Below are 23,354 nucleotides of genomic sequence, written 5' to 3'. Positions count from 1 at the left end.
TGTGCTTTTATTGTAGGCTGGAACTTCCTTTCCCGTTCTATTTCAGTACCCCTATTTTTCTCTTCCCTTTCTCTCCCATATATTGCTGCCTTCCAGATTTTTTATCCTCTGTCTCTCTCTGATTTGGGTATATGAGATACTTGTTTGTTATAAATTTGAACCCTTTAACTTCTCATTAATATGGAAATCCTTAGGGCTCTGTTGTTCAGCCAAGTGAATTATTTGTACTTTTTAATCTGGGTTGTTTACATAGATAGAGAAAATAAAGGGTGAGGGAAAATGAATTTAACAGGGAAACCAAAAGAAACAAAAGTCTTCAAAAGTTTGTCTTACTAAGAAAAGCTTAAAGTGGGGCACCTGGGTGGCTCAGTCAGTTAAGCATCTGACTCGATTGTGGCTCAGGTCATGATCTCATGGTACCTGAGTTTGAGTCCCACTTCAGGCTGCAGGCCGACAGCACGGAGCCTGCTTGGGGTTCTCCTTCCCTCTCTCTCTGCCCCTCCCCCACTTGTGTCTGCGCATGCACGCGTGCACACAGGTGCACATGCACACTTTCTCCCTCTCTCAAAATAAACAAGTAAACTTTTTAAAAAAAGAAAAGCTTAAAGTGTATCAGTCATTCATGAACATGAACATTGCATTTGCTGAAATCTCTTTCCTTGCAGTGAGTTTATAATTTGGTTGTCATTGTCTTTCAGGAAAGATACCCAAATAACAGTATGTTCAATGAGGTTTATGGGAAAAACCTGACAACCGGCTCCAAAACAGAACTTAATCCTTCGCTGGCCCCCCAGGAGACATCACTGTACTCCCTCTTTGAAGGGACCCCATGGTCTCCATCACTTCCTGCCAGTTCAGGTATTGGCTAGTCTTTAAATTACAGACCTTGCATTTCTAATACCCTCAAACTGATAGTGAATCAGTATGATTTTACATTATAAATATATTAGCTGTTCTGTTTTTTAAGTAATTTCTGAACGAAAATAGGAAAAAAGCCTGATGAGCCAGTTCATGAAATAAATGCCACTAAAAAAAGCTTTTTCTTACATCCATAACGAGCAGAGTTGTAAGGGAGAAAAATATGGGTTTTAGCTTAAGGTTTCCAGCTGTTTTTTAGTTTGGTTTGTAGATACTCATTCTTTGTAGGAAAAGTTGAACTTTTTAAAATAGAGGGGTTTTTTAATCCCAAGTTTATACTTGGAGTTTGATTTAATAGTAATTCTTAAGGTTAGGCAATTAGAGAAGACCAGTAGATAATTTATCTGAAACAGACATGCCAAAATAGTGCATGCACAAAATTGTCTGCTTGGTTTTGCTTTTTTTGTTTTTCTAAAGCAAGGAGTATGCCTTAAGACGGATTAGTGCATCTGGCAGAGTCCCTTTGGGGGCCCTTATTTTTACCTTTGTCCCAAAGCCCTGTGGTTATTTTTAGTAGAATTTAAGTGATCAGATCTACAGAAAACTCAGGTTCTTGGTATGTTTGTGGAACATCTATTTAATGTCTTATGTTGTTTTATTGTTGGTATTTACTAGATCATTCAACACCAGCCAGCCAGTCTCCCCATTCCTCTAACCCAAGCAGCCTGCCGAGCTCCCCTCCAACACATAACCATAATTCTGTTCCATTCTCCAACTTTGGACCTATCGGGACTCCAGATAACAGGGATAGGAGAACTGCAGATCGGTGGAAAACTGATAAGCCAGGTGAGGTCCAGACTTCTTGCCTAATGAAAGTGAAGTCACTTACTCTGCCCTTCTCTGGTGTTTGGTGTTTGGCAATGATAGAACATCTTGAATTCTTATCTCTTTGCATCTCTCAGCCATGGGTGGGTTCGGCATTGATTATCTCTCAGCAACATCAGCCTCTGAGAGCAGTTGGCATCAGGCCAGCACTCCAAGTGGCACCTGGACAGGCCACGGCCCCTCCATGGAGGATTCCTCTGCTGTCCTCATGGAAAGCCTAAAGGTGAGTGAGTTTTAGGAAAACAAGAGCCACCAGAGCTGTTTCTGCTTTTGTTCATGTAAATAGCTAGGCTCATTCCTAAGGCCCTTAGAACTGATTGATCTATAGCACATATCTAGCTAAGTCCTAGAAACATGATCTGCCTTAGAAGATTCTTGAATAGGAAGTTGTTTTTAATTTGTGCATTCTCTGCTGATAAAGCAGTTATCCTGGGGACAGGGGCGGGGACAGAAACAAAGGTTTTAGTTGCATTCTAAGGTCAAAATTGTGATTCATTTTGGAATGCTTGATTGAAGCCTTTTGTGAACAAGTAAAAGAAGAGTGTCTAATTTTGGAAATGTTTTGTTTGCCTAAAATCTTTATAGTAAATATTCTGTGGTCTCACGTGGCACTGAGTTTTAGTGAAAACTACTTTCACCTTTTCTGGTTTAAAATCATCTGGTTATAAAAATAACAGGAACTGACTGATCTTAAAGACAGTCTTAGAACAACTTCTTCTAATGGCTGGATCTTTTTAGGGGGCGGGGATCTTGGGACTTATATGCCTTTATATTTGGCGAGGATTGAAAAACAAATCCCTTTCAGATATCCAGGCATTTGACCTCTGCTGACAAGCTCTGGGCTGTTTTTCAGTCTATCTGGTCCAGTTCCATGATGCATCCTGGACCTTCCGCTCTGGAGCAGCTGTTAATGCAGCAGAAACAGAAACAGCAGCGGGGACAAGGCGCCATGAACCCTCCACACTGAGGCCAGAGTGGCAACCCTGGGAACGAAGGCTCCATAAACCATGGCATGTTGGGTTTGCAGGACTGGCCCGTACAGTCCCCTGCAGGTGGCAGCCCTCTCTTCTGTCTCTTGCTGTCGAGAGGGTGTAAGCGTTCCACCAGCGCGCTGAGTGTGCACGAAATGTCCGCAGTGCAACAAAAAGAAAAAACCATCAGGAACTCTCTGTCCCCCCAGGGCCTTCCGGAGGGAGAGAGGAACTGCTGTTTGTCTTCACTCAGTTACCTGATGTCACCGCCTCTCACCTTCCCCGTCGTGCATGCCCCCAGCCACAAGGGAAGTGAAAGCTGAGAAGGGGAGGCAGGTGGGAGAAGCCGGCGGGAACTTCTCGGTCCTGTTTTCCTCTCTGGGGAATAAAATAGGAATCCATTAATGATTGCTTTGCTGACTGAGAATGTAGTTGAGATTATTCCTGAACATCTTTTATTATTGTTATTACTCTCGGTAGTATAATGTCACACTGAATTCTTCCATACACAACGTGCTTCTTCTAGTCAGTGTGTAGCAAGGAAAAGCCCCGCTCGCTGCTCCTGTGAGAGGTTGGTGGTGACAGGATGAGGGAAACGGACCTCTTCGGCCAGTGGCAGTGCTCCACGAGGGAGAGTCCAAGGCCTCAACTTTCACTCAGAAGGTTCTGGCGGCCCTCCTCTGGCCTGGAGACTCCGGCAGGAAATGCCCTTCACTCTGTAGGTGCTCGAGCCCCGATCGAGGATGCAGTATGGGTGGTGGTGCTGGGCTGGACTGGCAGATGACTGCTGGAAGATTTTAAATTAATGTTTTTGATTCCTGTACATTTTACCGTAGCATAGCGAGCAGTCTCACGGAAGGCAGGCTGGTCCATTCGTGGCCTGACACATTTTAATAGGTAGAAGCTTTCAGTGTGGTTATTTTTTGTTCGATTGGTTTTTGTGACCCCATCCTGCTTACCACCCACCTCCTCCTGTCCCTACCTCCATCCCTTTTCTGCCCTGTGCTGTATGCTAGTAATTGTTTCTGTTCCTAATGTGTACGACATCTCGCCGAGAAGCAACAGCATGGGGTCCAGCAGTTGGGGCCCAAAAGACAGTCCAAGGAGGAAGGAAGCAGCGGCGTCTGCGTGCGTGCACCGCAGGCCAGGCCCCGGCCCAGCTGCGTCCCCCGACCTCCACTGTCAGAGTGAAATTCAAGGCAACATGGACACATGTGCACCATGCACAGAAGAAAACACAACAAAGTCCATTCTGGAAAAGGCGAAAGAAAGGAAAATAAACTTTTATTTGGTATTTATTAGAAGAAAAGAGGACTGAACATTTTCTTGTGTAGAAACAGAAGGACAGCATTTCTGTTAGTTCCTGGAAGAGTAATATTTTAAGGGGAAATTATGGAAACAATCTAAATGTCCAATTGCTGTGCTAGTGGTAGGGTCTGTTTCTGGGAGGTCTCTCCTGTGTGTGTGTGTGTGTGTGTGTGTGTGTGCGTGCGTGTGCGTATGTGTGCGCGCGCGTGCGCACCCATCTGCCCATCTGCTCTCCTGGGGGGAAGGGGAGTGTGTGTGAGTGTATGGAGTCAGCGTGGGACTCACGAACTGGAAAACAGCTGCAGAGCAAAGCACATCCAGGAGCCCCGGGTGTCGCTAGATTCTGGGCAACCCCAGTGATGAAAGGGGTGAGGTGAATGCTCGTTGCTCTTCAGAGAGTGGTTGGAGCCCCGTAGGCTCACAGTATTGCTCCTTAAGTTTGACGTGGTGTTTGGGGATTTTTGTTTTTGTTTTTTGTTGTTTTTGGAAAGGTCTGAAAGGGTGAAGCCCCCCACCCAATGGCAATATGAAACCCTTTGTGCTTCTCCCCAGCTCCTTCCCTGGGTCCACCTCTCTCCCAGTCCCTCCTTGCCCACTACCTTGACCCACTCTGTGTGTTTGAGCTCTGCATTCAGGCAGCTGTAACATTCCAGTGTTCGAGCTGTCCCTGAGTCTCACACCCCAGACGAGCTAGCCAGGTTCACTCTCTCACTCCCAGTCCTGCCCGGGTCCCATCTGCAGCCCCGTTTCTGCATGAGAATTTGGTGTTTGGAATGTTTTCTGATTCTTGGGGCGGGGTTTCTCGCCTAATCATCCTCAACGTGGAGTAATGAGGAGGGAGAGGAGAATCTTCATCAGAAACTGGTTTTGTGTAGTAAACCTTCTCTTCTGTTTTTGTTTTTTTGTTTTGTTTTTTTGTTTTTTGTTTTGGTCTGTCTGTGCAAGACCTGCAGCTGCTGAAATCAGCTTTGCCTTTAATTAAACCATGTTCTCTCCAACCAGATCTGTGTGTACATGGTTTCTTTTCTAACCTAAAAATATCCTACTTAAAAAATAAGTATTTAAACTACGCACAAGTCACCTAGGGCAGAGCGGAGATGGCCAAAGATTGAATATGTTTCAGGGTTATTTTTGCTTTTAGCAGCATTCCAAACCAAAGTGCATTATTATGGAAAGGGGCGGGTAGAAAGAAACTGATGGTCACAGTTCTTTTCTCTGATAAAGATTGGCTTATGCAAAGAAGTTAACAACCCTCCATTTTTATCCCTGTTTTTACTATTAATAAAGCCACAGTAACACTGTTTACAAAGCCACACATGCTGTACAAAGAAGGAGAATTCTTGTGGAGAACTCCAGGTCTCCTGGAGAGAAAGGAGTTCTATGTATTTGTGGAATCATTCATCTAACTTAACCCTGAAAAATCAAGCCTTTTGGTTAAATGATAACCAAAATAAAACCATACATAGAATTTTATCATATAAATTAGTTACAGTACATACAAAATGTTAACTAACAGGATAGTCCTAACCAGCTGGCTTCCTGAATCTGGCTTCTTTATATCGCTTAAATGTTAGTGGCACATATTCAGTAGTGAACTCTTAATAAGTGTCCCTCTCTGAGAAGGCATGAAGGGATATAACTCTAGTATTGTAATTCTCTGTGGAATTGAAAATTGTATTCCTTGGGAAGCAGTGAGACTTGTAATAAAGAAAATGTGTAAAAAAAAAAAAAAGAAAATGTGTACCATCTAAATTACCTGTAAACTTACCTCGGGCTCTAGGAGTCCGTGACTACAGTGGTATAGGAATAGGGGTAGTTGTATGTAGGCCTTGGGCCTGCGCTCTGAGTCTTGTGTTTGCAAGTTTTTTTATTGAGGTATCACATACAGAAGTGCACCAACAGCAAGTGTACAATTCAGTGAACTTTTACAAAGTGAACACATCTGGGTAGTCAGCACTCCAAGCAAGAAACATTACGAACACCCTAGAAGCCCCCTCCCCACACACACACACACACACACATACACCTCATACCCTTCCAGACGTTTCTACCCACTCTACCCCAGCCCACCCCCCACCCCTGGGTTATCATCATGGTAAGTTCTCACATCATTGTCTAATAGGTTAAATTTTCAGTGGGAAAAGTAGACTAGTTAACACTTCCAAACAGTAATGTCTCAGTTCAGTGTTCTACAGAGGCATGCTAAACTTTGCAAACTGTAGTTCCTTTTCTCCAACTTTGTAGGTTATAGAACATCCTAGACTCCTCTAGGAGAGCTTTCCATGTCCGTAGTTGCGTGTTCTTCAACAAAAGCTTTGGGGAAAATGCCAATCTTCCCTTTGCACTCCCCTTCCAGCCAGTCTTCATTCACTGATAAAAGGAAATGTATACATCGATTTCTTTCTTTTTAAAAAAAATTTTTTTTTAACATTTATTATTGAGAGAGAGAGACAGAGCATGAGCAGGGGAGGGGCAGAAACAGAGAGACACAGAATCCGAAGCAGGCTTCAGGCTCTGAGCTGTCAGCACAGAGCTGGACGCGGGGCTCAAACTCACAGACCGCAAGATCATGACCTGAGCCAAAGTCTGTCCCTCAACCGAGCCACCTAGGCACCCCTGTATGCATCGATTTCTGAAACCAGTACAGGAAAATTACCTTCTCTGGATATGCTACCCAGATCAAGAAGTCTGTATTAGTGATTTAAGGGAGGAGTGAACATAGGACTTCACCATCTTATTGGTTTCTGCCTTAGATAGGATAATTGAGCAGTCATGCAGAAGAATCCATTAGATTTTTCAAAAAGTTGTCAGAAAAGTTAGATGAAAAAAGTTGAACAATAATCTTGAGATGCAATTTTTCTTTAAACAAGGGAAGAGTTTTGTCCAATCCCTGTTGGGAATCTTTATGTCCTTGTCCATAGAAAGGGACGTCCCATAAATTAAATAGTTGACCTTTGAACAATAACAAGTTTGAACTATGAGAGTCCACTTATACAGATTTTTTGATAAGTACACTGCTGTAAATGTATTTTCCTTACGATTTTCTTAACATTTTTTCTAGCTTTATTGTAAGAATACAGTATATACTACATATATAAAATGTATGTTTACCAACTGTTTATGTTATCGTTAAGGCTTCTGGTCAACAGCAGACTATTGGCAATTAACCTTTTGGAGAGTCAAAAGTTCTACTCAGATTTTTGCTCCTGGGGGGGGGGGGTGCGTGTTGGCACCTCTAACCCTGCGTTGTTCAAGGGTCAAATGTTTATTAATAATGAAAGTCCACTAGTGAAATCAAAGAATTGAGTTAGAGCCAGTCATGAGTTTAGTCCATGTTTATAAAACATATGGATCTTAATGGCTCCAGTTTTGAGCCTTTAGTAAGTTACAGGCACTGTTCTAGATACACACGCACACACACTCAGACTTCATAATAACTCCATTGTAGATAGTATTCAGGAAAGGAGACCTGGAGAGATTAATAGCTTGTTCGGGGTTAATTCTGCCAATAAATACCAGGCATCTTAGGTTTGACCTACTCCAAAGCCCATCTCCTAGAACATGAAACTAGTTCAGAAGTTCATCTTTGAATGTAAGACATCTAGATCAGATGCTATGTGGATCCTGTCCCCAGAAACTCTAATTAATGTGGGGTGTGGCTGAGCATCAGTTTTTTCTAAAGTTCCCCCCAGGTAATTCTAATTGCAAACCACTGCCTTGATCTTTTGCACTTAGCATGTGAGTGACTCAAGGACTAGAGTATTTGCTTGTCTTGGATCCTAGGAGGATACTAGAAATCTCAGGGGTGCCTGGGTGGCTCAGTCAGTAGAGCATATGACTCTTGATCTCGGGTTTGTGAGTTTGAGTCCCGCGTTGAGTGTAGAGATTACTTAAAATCTTAGGGTTAAAAAAAAAAAAAAAAAAAAGGCAAAATCTCAGGGCCCACCCAAAACCTGATTGAATCCATTTTAACAAGATTCCCAGGTGGTTCATATTAAAATTTGAGAAACGTTGTGAATGAAGCCATTTCATAACTGTTGAATATGATTGAACTCACCCTCAACCCCACTGTAAATCCACTGTTTATGCTGAATTGTTTCCTCTTTAAGTGGTCTGATAAAGTTTCAAACTGTTTTGTGGGTACGTAACTGAATTAAACCAGCTTTGATTTACAATGTCACAATAAGGAATATGCCACCTTCTTTTTTCTCAGCCTATCTACCCAGAAGGTTTTTCTGTGTGTTCTCTAGTTTTTATCTCCTTACCCCATCCCCCACCAAACAACAACAACAAAAACTGGACAAAGTAGCTAGTTGGTTGATACTGACATTTAAAAAATGGTGCTGGAATGGGGGGTGCCTGGGTGGCTCAGTCAGTTAAGCGTCAGACTTCAGGTCAGATCATGATCTCATGGTTCGTGAGTTCGAACCCTGCTTCGGGCTCTCAGCTGTCAGCACAGAGCCACCTTCGGATCCTCTGTCCCCCCTCTCTCTACGCTTCCCTGGCTTGTTCTTTCTCGCTTTCTCAAATAAACTTTTAAAAAATTGTGCTGGGAGTTACTAAGCCCTATTCTCCCCTGTTGGAAGATCTGCACTGTCAGTGCCCCCTGTTTCTTTCTTTTATTACTCCTATTTTGAGCTAATTGCCATACAATTGTATATTCACTACCCATTAACTTTAAAATCTCATTTCTTAAACCTTTTGGATTTTTCCGTTATAATTGGTAATAGTATTTGGTTTCACTACTCTGCATTGCTAATGCAGATTTCTGGTTTTTGAACAAAGCTTTTGATGGGACTCTTACACCTTTCAAGGTAGAGAAATAAGATTATGTCAAACCATGAGTTAGAAAAGGGCTTCTCATGGTCAGTAGACCAGCATCACACTGGAAACTTCTTAGAAATTCAAAATTGTGGGCCCCAGCCCAGACCTGAATCAGAATCTCTAGTTGCTGGGCCAAGGAATTGTATTTAACAAACTTTCAAGGGTGTTTTGGCATACTGAAGTTTGTGAAGCACTAAGTTAGAACTCTCCACTTACACTGTTTCAATTTGGAGTGTGTTTGATTGCTAACAGAATCGGGAAAATCACCAGACACAAAGCAATGCCAAATAGCTTCTTTTGAGGCAAGATTTACCCCCTTCTTTCCTCCTCCTCCTTCAAAAAATACATCAATTCAAAGAACTATGGTTTGCAGAAAAGTATCCTTAGGGCTTGTTGCAAAGGCAAAATGATCCCAGCCATCTTCCAATTCGTTAACTCTGGGAATGAGAATACATGTCTTCCAAAACATAGCCATCTTTAATAAGAAGAATGTTAGCTAAGTCTGCCATTTGTTGCTTCCCTGCCCAATGGAGCAACAGATAGAAAGATGGAACATTCCATTTTGCTCCCTCCAGCTGAAAACTAGGAAGGATATTGGAAGCACTGGCTAAAGTTTGGTTTGTAGATGGTTAATACTTCCCTCTTCCCTTGAATTTATTTCTGCCAACACAGAAATTAGTTTCTGTCAACCAGAAGTACTACTTACCCATTGATATAACCTGGATTATGTCCCCTTCCTGAAACTCCAGGTCTTCTGGCTGGGTAGCCTCATAACTGAAGAGTGCTACCACTTGGCCTCCTTCCTTAAGCTGAGGTTCTGTTGTCTGGTTATTAGCTTCAGATTTTTCACTTTCCTTGGGTTCGTCGGGAAAGCCTTGGTCACCCTGAAATAATAAAAGGCCAGTGAACATTGACCATCGCTAAAGAAATCGGTGAGATGTCAGTGTAGCACCTGGGATATAAACTTATAAAGGCAAATTTGTGATCAGTCCCTAGCATAGACCTAACACGCACTTTATGAACATTGGATGGTCAGATAAATGAACCCAAAAGGTCTGGAGGAACCTATACAATCTTAAAATCTTCAGAAACCTTACAGTAATTCTGGAAAAGAGTAGGGTACTACTTTGCAGATGGAAAAACAGAGATTGAGTCACAAGTGACAGAACCAAAAGTCAAACCTGGGTGTCTGACTCTGAATCCAATACCCTCTCCCCAGCACCCACAACACTAGGGACTTTGTTAGAAATGTATATTTCTGGTCCTGTCCCAAACCTATCATTAAATCAGAAACTCCTGGAATTGTGGGGCCCAGCAATCTGCATTTAAACAAGTCCTCTAGGTAATTCTCACACTTGATAAAGTTTGAGAATCCCTGCAGAGCTTCTTCCCAAAGCCATGAAAAAGGCTTTGCTTTCTGATCTATGTAGCTACATATCCTAGTCACCACTGTGGTCATTTTTGAGCCACAAATGTTGAAAAGAAGAGGGGTGTAGTTTCTAAAGAAATGAATCAGAATCAAACAAATCCACATTAGAAACCCTGCTAGGGTAAATGCTGTGCCGACCTTTCAAAGATCTCACTTCCTAATGTTGCCTGTTCCAGCCTTGGCAGATCCCTTTTACAGAAAGGCAGTACAGTAAGGTAGAAATGGCCCTACGGAGTCCCAAGGCCTGGGTTTGTATCCTGGCTCCACTGCTTTCCCGCTGTGTGTCCCTGAGCAGGCAGTGTAACCTCTCTGAACTTCAGTTTCCTTACCTGAAATTGAGGCTAGAGGACTGAAGCAACAGGATGTAGAATAGAAATAGCTGACAGTTACTAAACACTCTGGGAGAGGATTAGTGTGTGTGTGTGTGTGTGTGTGTGTGTGTGTGTGTATACACAGTATTTAAGCTTGGTTAATGGTAAGTGTTCCTGCACAGAGTAGATTTTTAAATGATAGTTCATTTTCCTGCTCTTCTAGTAAGTGAATGAGAACATCCTGACTTGCCACCAACAAGAGTAAGGGGCAGTGATGAAGAACACTCAGCAATGACCTCTGAAGCTGGACTGAGGGCCAGCAAGACTCTGTGCTGGGAGTTTGGGGAGGGTTAGCCCCGGACAGCCACTAATGAGACTGGAGCTCTCTTCAAAGGACAAAAATCAACAATAATTAAACCTTTGAAGTGGAGTAAGCCACATTTAGGACACAGCTCCTAGGCAGAATCCTTTCAAGACGATACCGAAGGGATTAGTCCCAAGACAGACAATTGAAAACCTAGGATGACCTTTCAAACTTCCAAGGGAACCCCTTGCACCAGCACTCGCCCACCCCTGCCCAGGGTCCCGGCTCCCGGCCTCTCAGCCAGAGGCACCAGCCAGGCCACTCCAGTGGCCCTACTTCCTGAAGGCAATTTTCTGAGCTCTTAGATACCACCAACCTGGGGCTAGAGCTACGGGGCTTTCCTCCAGGCACACCTTCTTTGCCTCCTCCTCTCCTACTCATTTTTCTTTCTCAGCAAACATGTGTCTTCGATTTCAGTGAGAACCTACCAGAGAGACCCTTCCATGACTAAGCAGAAACCCCTGCCCAGCTGTGGGGATGAGGGTGTGGAGGAGGGACTCCCCTCACAGGGCCCCAAGGCCTGGGTGGTCTGGAATAGCTTGGCCAGTGTGGTCATTTCCATAGTCTCAAAATCCAATCGTAGGTGAAAACCAGTAGCTCTCCAAAGGGTTCACACATGACCTGTTGAATTTTGTACTGCCTCCTGCTGTAACTGCAGATGCTGCCATCTAAAAATGCTAAAGCAGGAGCTCCTGGGTGGCTCAGGCAGTTAAGCTTCTGACTCTTGATTTTGGCTCAGGTCGTGATCTCACGGTTTAGTGGGTTCAAGCCCCACTCCGGGCTCTGCGCACTGGCAGCATGGAGCCTGCTTGGGGTTCTCTCTCCCTCTCTCTCTGACCCACCCCGCTTGTGCGCTCTCTGTCTCTATAAAAAAGTAAATAAACTTTAAAAAAAAATGCTAAAGCAGGAAACAGGGGAGTCAGGGCTAGTGGGGGCAGCGGGCGGGGGGAGAACTGAAGGTGTCAGAAGGACCATGGCTTTGGTCAGTGGAGACGGGAGTCTCCTTGACTATGTTAGGACTCCCCAGTGTCAGGGCTATGCATGGGGAGCTGAGTACTCAGAGGAAGTCCGCTGGCCGGCCAGCCTCACAGAGCCCCCTGCTTTACTCGTATGCCCCAGAATCCTCCATCCCAAGCAGTCATTCTGCTTTCTCCCCTGCTCACAACCTCATCCTAGTGCAGCAGCGTGCAAGGCTTTCCGTCACGTGGCCCTGTTGCCTTGCCAACCTGTCTCCCGGCACTCGCCCTGTCGTGTCCAGTAACACCGACCCCACCTTCACCCACTGCCAACTCTTAGGGTCTTCCCTCTGCCCTTCCATCTGTATAAGGCGCCCTAACTTCCTCCACTTTGCTAATTGCTATTTACCACTTTAAGGCTAAGTCTCAAGATGATTTCAGCATCATTTTCTCTAGGAAGACTACTGACTTGTCCCACCTTCCTTCAACATGTTTGGGTGAGAGCGCCTCCCATGTGCTTATAAAACGGTACGCCATTCGTGCGTTTCCATCAGTTTACTTAACACATGCCCTGCGTTTTCCCCCAAGAAGAGCCTATGTCTTACTAGTTTTCTTTTTAAGTCTATTTATTTTGAGAGAGAGAGAGAGAGAGAGAGAGAGTGTGCGTGCATGAGCAAGCAGGGGAGGGGCAGAGAGAGGGAGAGAGAGAATCCCAAGCAGGCTCCATGCTGTCAGCACAGAGCCCGACCCAGGGCTGTAACTCACGAATCGTGAAATCACGACCTGAGCAGAAATCAAGGAGTAAGATGCTTAACCGGCTGAGCCACCCAAGCATCCCATGCCTTAATAGTTTTTATATCTCCAGTGCCTAGGGAGAGCAGAAGTGTTCAGCAAATGTTTGTTGAAGGATAAATAGACAAATGCTGGAAACAATCCAAATATCCACGAAGAGGTGAATCAATGAACAAATTGTAGTATTCATACTATGGAATACCTTTTAGCAATACCATCAGCAATCAAAAGAAAGGGACTATTATGGGGCGTCTGGGTGGCTCAGTGGGTTAAGCATCTGATTTCGGCTCGGGTCATGATTTCATGGTTTGTGGGTTCGAGTCCTGCATCGGGTTGTCTGCTGTCAGCACTGAGGTTCGCTTTGGATCCTCTTTCCCCCATCTTCCTCTGCCTCTGCCCTACTTGTGTGCATGCGCACGCACTCACACACACACACACACTCTTTCTGTCAAAAACAAACATTTAAAAAATGGACTATTAAAACAAAAAAGTATATATATAAATGGAAGAGTATATATTGAAATGGGTGATAAAACAAAAATTTATACATACAGTATATATATTCATAGGAATATATATGTACTGTACCATCCACTTACATGAAATGACATAAAAGACCAAAAAAAAAGTGTGTTGGTATATTGACAGGTATGTTGATGGATGCTTTTCAGGGGCCATGGTTGTGGGAAGGAATTAACATCAACAACAAGAAGAAATGGCAACTTTTCCCTCCCTGAGACAAAGGGGCGGGGCAGTCAAGAGTGTTAACTTGTAGCCACTACTTCTAGCCTCTAACTTTGCTCCTAACTCCAGCTAAGTCTTTTCTAGGCCCTGAGGTCTAGAAAGGTGTCCAAGAATGTAGGCAGGCCCTGGAGTCAAACCACCCACCGAGCCCTTGCTCCTCTACTGATGGGCGGTACTCTTGGTCAAGGTTACCTCTCTTTGCCTTGTCTCCTCCATTATAAGATGGGGTGACGGTTCCTCCGAGAGTTTCGGGGACTGTAAGAATGGATACACAGTGTGCACTTAGCACACCGTATGGCACGTGGTTAGTTCCTAATAGAAGCTTCCTATTAGTAGGACGTTTATCCAAGTCCTCTCTTTGTGAACTAAATGCTCTCTATTACCTTCCAGCCTCAAGTGCTCTTCCCGTGGAAACTTGAAGTGGAGAATGGCTAGGAGCTCAGCCTCAGTTAGGATTTTATCCCACCTGGCTTGAGAGTGATGGGCCTAAACATTGGCTCATTTATAGGTGCTGGCAGAGAGGACTGAGAGGCTTCCTGGGCATTCTTGGGCCTCCTCTTCTCCTGTAGGGACCCCTCTCCTGGCTGCATCCGGGGCCCCTAGCCCCAGGTGAAAGGGAGGCAGAGGTGTTAGCCACCCTATCCTCAACACCAGGCACAGTGCCCGGCTCACCGAAGCGCTCGGTAAGTGTCGGAATGTGGACTGTCCTTGAGGAAGTGGCCCAGTACAGACACGACCTCAGGTGCCCTTGGGCTCGCCGCACTCACCACTGTGTTCTCACACCACACAGTCAGGCTGTAGTTTTTCGCCTCGGCCCAGGCAGCCTTCATGTTCTCTTCCGAGAGGGGCACCAGCTCATTGCTGTCCCGAGGCCGGTAGCTGGGGAGACAGGAGTGAGAACCACGTCGGAGAACAGCAGTGCAAATTCTCTTCTCTCCTCCAGGCCCATGCCAGGCCCCCAGCTGCACCCTCTCTGCGGGTGGACCCACCTCAGCCGAGTGTGCTCCGGCAGGAGCTCCAGTTTCTTAGACACCATGTCCCGGACCTGGCTGTAGGGGAGCCCGGGCTGCGTCTCCATGACCACCGTGTACTTGAAGTGCACCTTGAGCGTGTAGGGCATGGGAATGCTGAGCTTTACTTCCTGAGGGGAGAGGAAGCAACGAGAACTCCTGAGCGTCCGAGGCCTGTCCTGAGTGTGCTCACGGGGAGTACTCGGTGTGGTGGGGAGAGGCCAATAGCTCACCGGCTCGACAGCCGCGGGAGGACTTTCAGAGAGTCCCTAGACCCCTCCGGCCTGGATGGGAATTCCTCCGGGCCAGAAGATCTGGCCACGGGCTGAAGGCCAGTAGGAAATGCGTGCACTGGGCGGGGAAGGTTGTCGAGGGGTGCCTAGCCCAAGGATGGCGTGTGGTGTCAGCTCACCCACCCTTCCTTTGGGACTCTTTCTATAATCCAGGGAGACAGGCTTATGGTGGATAGCTTAAGCTTTTTCTTTCTCTAGCATTTGAAATAGTGCAAGGAGAAACGGTTACCTTGGACTGTTCTTTTTCTTTTTGACCTAAACGGAGAAGGTAAGTAAAACAAAAGAAGATGGTGAATGAACACTCTGGGCCAGCCCCTGACTTACACAGAAGGGAACCCTCTTAGAACAGGACACCAGCTTCTTACCTTGAACTCCAGGGTGATTCTTCACCCTAATAAACGGTGGGGGAATCCCACTGCAGGGAAATGGGCAAGACGAAGTGAACCCACACAAAGGAACCCAGTCCCTGCCCGCAGGAAGCATACAGGCAAGTGTTGGAGGACCAGCACGTCCCCAGCAATGCATGGGGTTAGCAGGGACCCAAAGTCCAGTTAAACCAGTGGGCTCTGGACTCATGAAAGCAGGGAGTGCAAGATGAGCCAGGGGCCACGAGAAGGAACGTTAGAACCACTTTTTTTTACCTTGTCCTTTATTTTTGTGTATGTTTCCTAAGGTGCATAATATATTAATGAAGCAATATGCACATAATTTATATAAGAGAAATCTGCATGAAGATACTCACTAGAAAGAGCACATGATCAAAACCACTGATCTCAAACCCAGCTAACCGCTAGAATTCCTTGGAAGGTTTTTTTTTCTGGAAATACAGATTCTCAGGTCCAATTCCAGCCCTAAAAAATCAGAATCCAAGGCCTAGGAATCTATATTCATAAAATCTTTCTAGGTTAATATGTGATCCTTGGGGCGCCTGGGTGGCTCAGTTGGTTAAGTGTCCAACTTCGGCTTAGGTCATGATTTCATGGTTTGTGAGTTCGAGTCCCACGTGCTGACAGCTCAGAGCCTGGAGCTATTTTGGATTCTTGGTCTCCCTCACTCTCTGCCCCTCCCCCACTCGCGCGCGCGCTCTCTCTCTCTCAAAAATAAACATTAAAAAAAACTTAATATGTGATCCTTGTTGGGCCCCTAGACAGAAAAGATAAAAACAAAAAAACTGAGGGTGATCTGAGGGGTAATTAGAGAAATTTTAATACAAAATATACACTATAATATTATGTTAATGTTCAATGTCCTTGACATAATGATTGTGCTGCGCTTATGCAGAAGAGTAGAGCTAATGCTCCAGTGTAGGGTGAAATGCCATGAGTCTGTAACTTCCTTTCAAGAGTCTCAGAGGGGAGGGTGGGGAGCGAAGCAAGTACACGGTACAAAACGTTAACAATTGGTGAATTTAGGTGAAAGGTATTCTGGTGTTTATTGTGCTACACTTTTCAACTTTTGATGTGTAGCTTTGACGTTTTTCAAAATAAAGTTGGAAGTGTGGGGAGCACCCGAAAGGGTCCTGGTGATCTGGCAGGCATAACACTCATCCATCCAGGATCTGGACAAACCATCTATTCAATGCATCTCTACCAAACCCTTCTCCTGAATGCTTAATGCTTAAACTCTATTAGTGACCAAAAGCTCCTTCCCCAGGCACTATTCTCTATACATCCGGAGAAGGCCCTTTCATATCTGCCCTTAGCTCTTTGTCTATGCCTCAGGGCTCTGCAAAGCAGTTTCTTTTCCAGATAGACCTCCTTGGACATTTGAAAAAAACCTCTCCATCCCCTTCCAAGGAAATGCGTGTAATAACTCCAACCTTCTCTCTTGGGACATGGTTTCAGTACCTAATGACTGAGGAGTCCGGTGTCTATTTGAGTTGGACACTCCACTGCCCCCCAGAAACCAGCTATATTTGCCCAAGCCCCATGGGTGTTCTAGGACATCTGTTTGCTATGTTTTGGGTGGGTGGATGGTGCAGGAGAGAGGGCCCCTGGGGCTATGTGTTCATAAGCTGAGTGGCATGCTGGGAGGAGAAGAAACCAGAATCTCCCAGAAGCCTGGGAGAGCAACTCTGTCAGGAAGTAGTCTGGAGCATTCCTGCACCCAGGCCAAGGATGTTGTTCCAAGAACACTAACCTGGTGGCAACTGGGGTCTTCTGGGAGCATCAGAACTGGGAGGAGCTGGGATATCAGAATCTGGGGAGGCTTCCTCCTGGAGGTGACAGAGAGGGTGAGAGCCTTCATTCAGACAAAGTTCTTAGTTAGGAGTGGGGCAGAGAGAGGCCAAATGGAAAGGAGCCAGATGTAAATGGCTTCCTAAAAGTTGGAGGGGTGGTAACAGTCAGGGAGACTAAGGAAAGTGCTGGTTAAAGGGGAGGCAGGGTTGGCCTGGTGGAAACAGTAGAAAGGAGAACCCTGACCCCCTCCTAAGAGGCCCTCACTGCCCAACCACATTGGAAATCCGCTGGAGATGAGGGAGGCCCCCGAGTCTTGTGTTAGCTCCCTCTCGCACTCCACATCTTGCTCCTTCAAAGGAGAAGGTCCATTTCTCATTTGTGGGGCATTTAAAACATTTCAAGCCATCCGGGCATAGTAACTCTGACCAGGGAGGGCCACGCCCACAGAGGACAATCAGTTGCACAGTCTAGAGAGAGACAGGTTCCCCGCTGTCAGACATCTGCACAGTAGGCCCAGCAAAGACCACTCACCAGGCCTGGCAGAAGCGCAGGCCTTTGAGGAGTGAAGGGGAAAGCTGGCAAGGCCCAATCTCTGATGCCATGAGGTCATGCTCTAAAACAGATTTCTCTTGTTTAATGGGATTTCCCCAGCCAACGCATTGACTGTTCCTCCAGGTGAAGAGAACTTTTCCGGGAAGACCTAACCTTCATATACTACAGGCTTTGGGTCCCAAGTCACCCGTGACCAGGGGGAGAGAGGTGGGTGGGCACAACGGGTCCCTCAGATGTCTCCACTTAGCACATCTGGGTGTTTTCCTTCCTTCACCCCAGGGTCCAGCTCTGGGCCGCTGGCACCAACCCAAGGTGGACTCGGTGCTAGTGAGTGAATAAGGACAGTGCTTTTGTCACACCGCCCTTCCCCCCCTCCACAGAGAGGCCTGTGAGTCGTGGGGCAGAGGTCGGGGGTGGGAGGGGGGGGTGGGGGGTGGAAAACAGATCTGGCCTTGGCACTACGTTACCTGGGGCTGCTGCTGAGCATGGATCCGCAGCTCAAGTGGTTCAAGGTAGTTGCAGGGAACGAGCCCCTTCTGTGGTGCAACATCACAAAATCAGAAAGGGGGAAAAGGGTGTGCTCATCGGCACCCATAGCACCCATACCACCACAGGGCCCAGAGATGCGGGGGAGGGATGGGTATATGGGCAAAAGAAGGTAGCTGGTCGGCAAATGAGGTAGCAGACACCTCAGAAAGCTCCGCCATCGGCTGCCAGGATCCCATGGCCAAAGGAACCACCCCGGGTCCTCTGAATACCTGTCCGTTGAACATGACCGTAGCCCAGTTATCATTGCCCTTCTTCAAGACAAAAACGATGTTCCCTGGCATGACCTGCAGCTCTTCTGCGGTCTCAGGCACAAACCCAAACAGCACACGGTGGGCTTCCCCTTCCAGAGCCCTGCAGGGGTAGACGTGAGATGCCGTCCTCTATCCAGCCTGGACTGCATCCCGCCCACGGCTCTATGGGACAAGCAACAATGGACATGGGGCCAGGAGACATGCTCCAGGCACCCTCGAGCTCCACATCTATTGCCTCTGGGACCCTGAGCAGGACCAGGCAGGAAACTGCATGTGAACCCGCTCCATAACCCTAGAGGCAGTGGGACAGCAATGAAAGACAAAAGACAACGCAAGACAGCCAGGCATTGCTCTCCTTGCCCTCCCTTCCCTTCCGAGAAGGAAGCTTCCCGGGTGTGCTTGGCCAGCCCTCTGGTCTGGGCTGGGGTAGACAGGGCTAGTGTGACAAGGGGAGCACACAAGTCAGAGGGCAGGTGAGGGCTAGCTGGGTGAGAAAGGGGGGTGGGGAGGAGGGAGGCCAAGTCCCCCGGAGCCACAGCCAGCGGACCAGGCACACAGCCGGAAGGAAATGAAGAGCAGGAAACCAGCTCCGGGGGGGGGGGGGGGGTGTGTAAAGGTGTCCTGAGACCACCCAGTGGTGTGCTAGGCAATGTCACTGTCCCTTTACCATCTCCCCAAGACCTACTTTGCTCTCGGAGGCCCTGGGAGTGCCGTCTGTGCCACTTTGGAATGTGTGACATCAGGACTGGCTTCAGAGCTGTGTGATGTACCTGCTCTGGCTGGTGGCTCCCTCTTACTCCCCCTCTGTCCCCTTCCCCTCAGCCCTGTTTCCTGCTTCCAAACAGTGGGCTATTTATGTAGGGGAGACAGACTCCTCCAGCAGGCAGAGTTAGCAATGACTTCATCAGCCCCCTCACTTTTATAGTTGCTGTTGTACTTTTTTTCATTTAAAAAAAAAACACAACAAAAACACCTTCTTTATTGGGGAGGGGAGCCGGGCTTGCTTCCTTACTTAGAGGAAATTCCTCAGAAAGCTGTAAGTTGTGTCATTCTTGGCTTCTCATCTTATAGAAGAATGGCTCCTTTTTCTTGAGTTGTTCCTCTTCTCCAGAGACCACGTGCCCATAGGGAGTGAAAAACGCCCACTCGGGAAAGGACACACCACCTAGCTTCCCGCTCTGCTCGCCCGACTCCCAAAAGGTCTGGCCTCCGCCTCTTCTGAGGAGGCTGCTGCCGGTGCAAAATGGCTCCCCAACCTTTGGTCAGTGTTCTGGCCCCGGAGGGACATGTTCCACAGACTGCCACCCTTCAGCAATGACCCTCGCTATGTGGGTGGCTGTGCACGTTGACCTGGGGGCACAGGGACACCATGTAGCTATAGCCAGACCCCTGTGGTCAACCCTATCACAATCCAAGACTCCCATTCCCCCTACATCACTCCGTTCTAACCCGGAAAACAGAAAGAGTCCACGTATTAGGCTAAGTTCTGCAGGATTTAGACCCTGACCCCGGCTTCATCTTCTTCACTCTTTTCATTGCCATCAGTTCAGGCTTGGAGCTCAGATAGTCTGAACACTGATCTAAATCTAACTTACCTGAAGATCTCTGGGGTTTTGGGTCTGGGTGGAGGTTCAGCTGCCTGTGGAACATTCAGGAGAAATGAAGAAGGGAAGGATAGTAAGGGAAGGAGTGGGGGTGAGAACAGACCGTTAATGGTAATTTGAGCCTTCTTCCACACCAGAAAATCAAAGAATGCATTTCTAGCTGGCTCAGAACACTGTCTAGGGAACGGGCACAGTGTACTTTGACTAAACACTGGAAAATCACCCCTCCCCCAGCCCCTGGGTACAGTTTCACTAGCACAGCAATTTCTCTTGAGCCAGTCCTGGTTTCTGGAGAATTTTAGCTGTCCCAGAGCAACATGGCGTCACGAGGGGTGCTTTTGACCTTGAGCTCGGTCCCTTTCCTAGGAAAGTTTCCAAAAGCTCTGTTCTATAATTAATGCCTGCTATATCACGTGACATTTGTGGGTATTTAAAATCAACTCAGAACCCACTGACCAGGCAGGAATCTCCTTTCAACGTGTTCCCTGTTCTACACTGAATACCATGGAGCCCACTGATCCGGCTTCTTCCTCCTTGTGGTGTCTCTGCTGCTCTGACGCCCAGGGGGCCTCCACAGGGGCTTTCTTTGTGAAGGAACAAATCAAAGGATCCTGAATCTCTCTAGCTTCCTTTGCTCATCTCACCCTCCAGAGCCCCAGCGTTGGTCACATCCTGGGCTAGCGGCCGTCATTCTGATCCCGGTAGGCTGTCGGTGCTGCCGTCCGAGTGACCAGGTGTGTGAAGCCTGGAGTGTGGCTGTCACGCTCAGAAACCCTTCCCTGTGCTAGTGCTGCCCAGCAGGCTCTAGTGCAACAGCTCAGGTGTTCCTCAGCCTGTCTTCCCTTCTTCCCTTCACAAGGATGGAAATGCCTTCACATTTCTAGACTCCTTACGTCATCCAGTCCGCTCAGAACCATCTCTCTGAGCCCAGATTGGTCAGAAAAACGGCTCCCTCCCGGCACCCATCACATTCCTGAGGGAATCCCCTGCACATAGGCAGATGCATGGAGCGGGACCAGCCCACAGCCTCAGACCCCAGGCCCCACGAGTCCCCTACTAGGCCCTGCGTCTGAGAAGAGGCATCGTCAAAAAGCCTTCTATAGCCTGCCTTTCAATTTCCTGAGAGAAGAGTCCAGGCTTCAGGAGAGACTGTCAACAGAGGCTCTCTTAGAACACAGAGAAGTGAAGACTGGCACTGGGGGGAAGCAGGAGGCTTGGTTTCTGGGAACTTGAGGTTAAACCTAAAACTGCCTCATTCTCCTCACAGTCATGGAACCTGTGACCGAGAATGGCCAGGCAGACACTGTCAGCAGCAGTGAAAGGTCAGTTGAAGGAGCCCTTAACATGAGGCAGTTCAGCACAAATACTGTCCCCAGCTGGATGTTTCCAGAGAGTCCTGGAGACCTGGATCCAGGGAGAAGGACAGGGCTGCCTCACCTGTGGCTGCAGAGGGGCAAACCCCGAGAAACTGTCTTGATCCACCACAGATGCCACCACCTGCAATCGAGGGAGGAAGGTGTAAGGGCCCTGCCAGCACTGTCTCCCCATGCCTCATGGTTTTCCCCGAGATCCCTCCTTTCTCGCACCCTGGGTCCATTCTCACTGGAGCCTGGTCCCAGAGTGGATAGTGGCTAAGGGTTGGATTGTTGACCTTCTGAGTGAGAAGTTCCAGAAACTGAAGTAACTGGTGCCTTCCCAGCCCTGCTAACCCAACAGGCTCTCACTCTAGCTCTCTCTTTTTTTTAATCGAGGTGAAATTCACATAATATAAAATTGACCATTTATTTTATTATTTATTTATTTATCATTTTGTTAATGTTTATTTATTTTTGACAGAGAGACAGAGAGACAGAGAGAGAGAGAGAGAGAGAGACAGAGCACAAACAAGGCGGGGGAGGGGGCAGAGAGAGAGACAGACAGACAGACAGACAGACAGAATCTGAAGCAGGCTCCAGGCTCTGAGCTGTCAGCACAGAGCCCAATGCGGGACTTGAACTTGTGAACTGTGAGATCATGACCTGAGCCAAAGTCGGACACTCAACTAACTGAGCCACCCGGGTGCCCCTAAAATGAACCATTTTAAAGTGGACAATGCAGTAGCATTTAGGACACTCACAATCCTATACAGCCACCACCTCTACCTAGTTCCCAGTCATTTTCCTCACCCCCCAAAAAATGCCACACCCACAAAGTGGTTAGTGCACATCCCTCTCTAGCTAGCACCTGGCAATCACCAAATTGCTTTCTATTTGTGTACGTTTACCCATTCTAGATGGTTCATATAAAGGTAATTACGCAACATGTGGCTTTTGTGTCTGGTTTCTTTCACATAGCGTGATGTTTTCAAGTTTCACCCATGCTATGACTTATATCTGTACTTCATTCCTTTCTATGGCTATTCCATTGTATATCTACATCACATGTTGCCTATGCATTCATCCACTGATGGGCTGAGGGGTGGTTCCACTGACCCAGGAGCTCCTGAGCTCTGCTGCTCTGCCAGAACCAGCTACCCAGTCGGGCAGCGTTAGCCCTACAGATAAGTCAAAGCCAAGTACAGGTCTGGAAGGGTACTGCTGGCTCACTCGGGCTCATTTCTGAGAGGATTTAAGACCTGGATTTAGGGGCGCCTGGGTGGCTCAGTCGGTTAAGTGTCCAACTTCAGCTCAGGTCACGATCTCGCGGTCCGTGAGTTCGAGCCCCGCGTCGGGCTCTGGGCTGATGGCTCAGAGCCTGGAGCCTGCTTCCGATTCTGTGTCTCCCTCTCTCTCTGCCCCTCCCCCGTTCATGCTCTGTCTCTCTCTGTCCCAAAAATAAATAAATGTTAAAGACCCGGATTTAAAGGAGCCCAGTTTACAAAGGAGCATAACCATAGAGCTGTAGAAGTGGGGATATCAAGAGCACCAAGCCAAGAGGATGCCATGCTGGTCCGTTTCACTAACATGTTCCCTCCACATTGACTGAGGGCCTCATAGCTGTGTTTTCTTTCCACTGGCTCAGCCCCCAAGCCGCACACACTGTGACTAAGCCTGTGGCTCCCACCCAGGGTCAGGCTGGAAGGGCAGGATGAGAGGAGCTTGCAGACAAGAAGCTAGAAGCGTTTGCCCACCTTTCTGCAAGACCTCCACACCGGAAGCAGTCTCTAGCTGCCTGCTGGCCGTGGAGAGCACCAGGGGGGTGCCCTCGTCCCAGGAGTCTGTCCCACCCTGGTCCATGCACGGCCCATCCCATAGAAGACCCAGGGGAAGCTGAGTGAGCCTACTTACTGTCGCCTTGCCGAGGTAATCCTTCTTGGCCAGCTGAGCCACTTGCCTCTCGTTTGGTCGAAACAGCCTGCCCACAGGGATCACCACAGGCTCATACAGCTTCTGTTTCTAGAACACACAGCACGGTATTTCCTTATCTGGGAAACAGGGATAATGATGCTTGTCCTGCCTCCCTCACTGAACAGACGCAAAGATTCACTGAGATAA

General features: G+C 47.4%; 2 protein-coding genes across 13 annotated transcripts in view; one reads left to right on the top strand and one right to left on the bottom strand.

The window, feature by feature from the left end:
• The window catches only part of SMG7 (SMG7 nonsense mediated mRNA decay factor), a 90,350-nt gene extending 85,325 nt beyond the window's left edge, over positions 1–5,025 (top strand). For 7 of the 12 annotated variants that reach the window (XM_049634110.1, XM_049634112.1, XM_049634109.1 and 4 more), the window contains 4 exons: positions 699–858; positions 1,534–1,704; positions 1,821–1,966; positions 2,597–3,017. In XM_049634110.1, the coding sequence (XP_049490067.1) occupies positions 699–858; positions 1,534–1,704; positions 1,821–1,966; positions 2,597–2,710 (591 nt within the window). In that variant the 3' untranslated portion in view covers positions 2,711–3,017. Of the gene's footprint in view, positions 1–698; positions 859–1,533; positions 1,705–1,820; positions 1,967–2,548 lie in introns of all 12 variants that reach the window. The other 5 variants (XM_049634105.1, XM_049634113.1, XM_049634103.1 and 2 more) reach the window with 2 other exon arrangements.
• The window catches only part of NCF2 (neutrophil cytosolic factor 2), a 34,147-nt gene continuing 15,591 nt past the window's right edge, over positions 4,799–23,354 (bottom strand). The window contains exons 5-15 of the mRNA XM_049634114.1: positions 23,148–23,255; positions 21,319–21,378; positions 19,873–19,916; positions 18,236–18,377; positions 17,945–18,013; positions 16,885–16,960; positions 14,975–15,000; positions 14,432–14,583; positions 14,210–14,321; positions 9,553–9,730; positions 4,799–6,392 (exon numbers count right to left, since the gene is read on the bottom strand). Coding sequence (XP_049490071.1) covers positions 6,280–6,392; positions 9,553–9,730; positions 14,210–14,321; positions 14,432–14,583; positions 14,975–15,000; positions 16,885–16,960; positions 17,945–18,013; positions 18,236–18,377; positions 19,873–19,916; positions 21,319–21,378; positions 23,148–23,255 — 1,080 coding nt within the window. The 3' untranslated portion in view covers positions 4,799–6,279. The remainder of the gene's footprint in view (positions 6,393–9,552; positions 9,731–14,209; positions 14,322–14,431; positions 14,584–14,974; positions 15,001–16,884; positions 16,961–17,944; positions 18,014–18,235; positions 18,378–19,872; positions 19,917–21,318; positions 21,379–23,147; positions 23,256–23,354) is intronic.

The sequence above is a fragment of the Panthera uncia genome, chromosome F1, assembly GCF_023721935.1.
Source record: "Panthera uncia isolate 11264 chromosome F1, Puncia_PCG_1.0, whole genome shotgun sequence".
In the NCBI taxonomy this organism is placed as follows: domain Eukaryota; kingdom Metazoa; phylum Chordata; class Mammalia; order Carnivora; family Felidae; genus Panthera; species Panthera uncia.
This window is presented reverse-complemented; position numbering and strand designations above follow the sequence as displayed.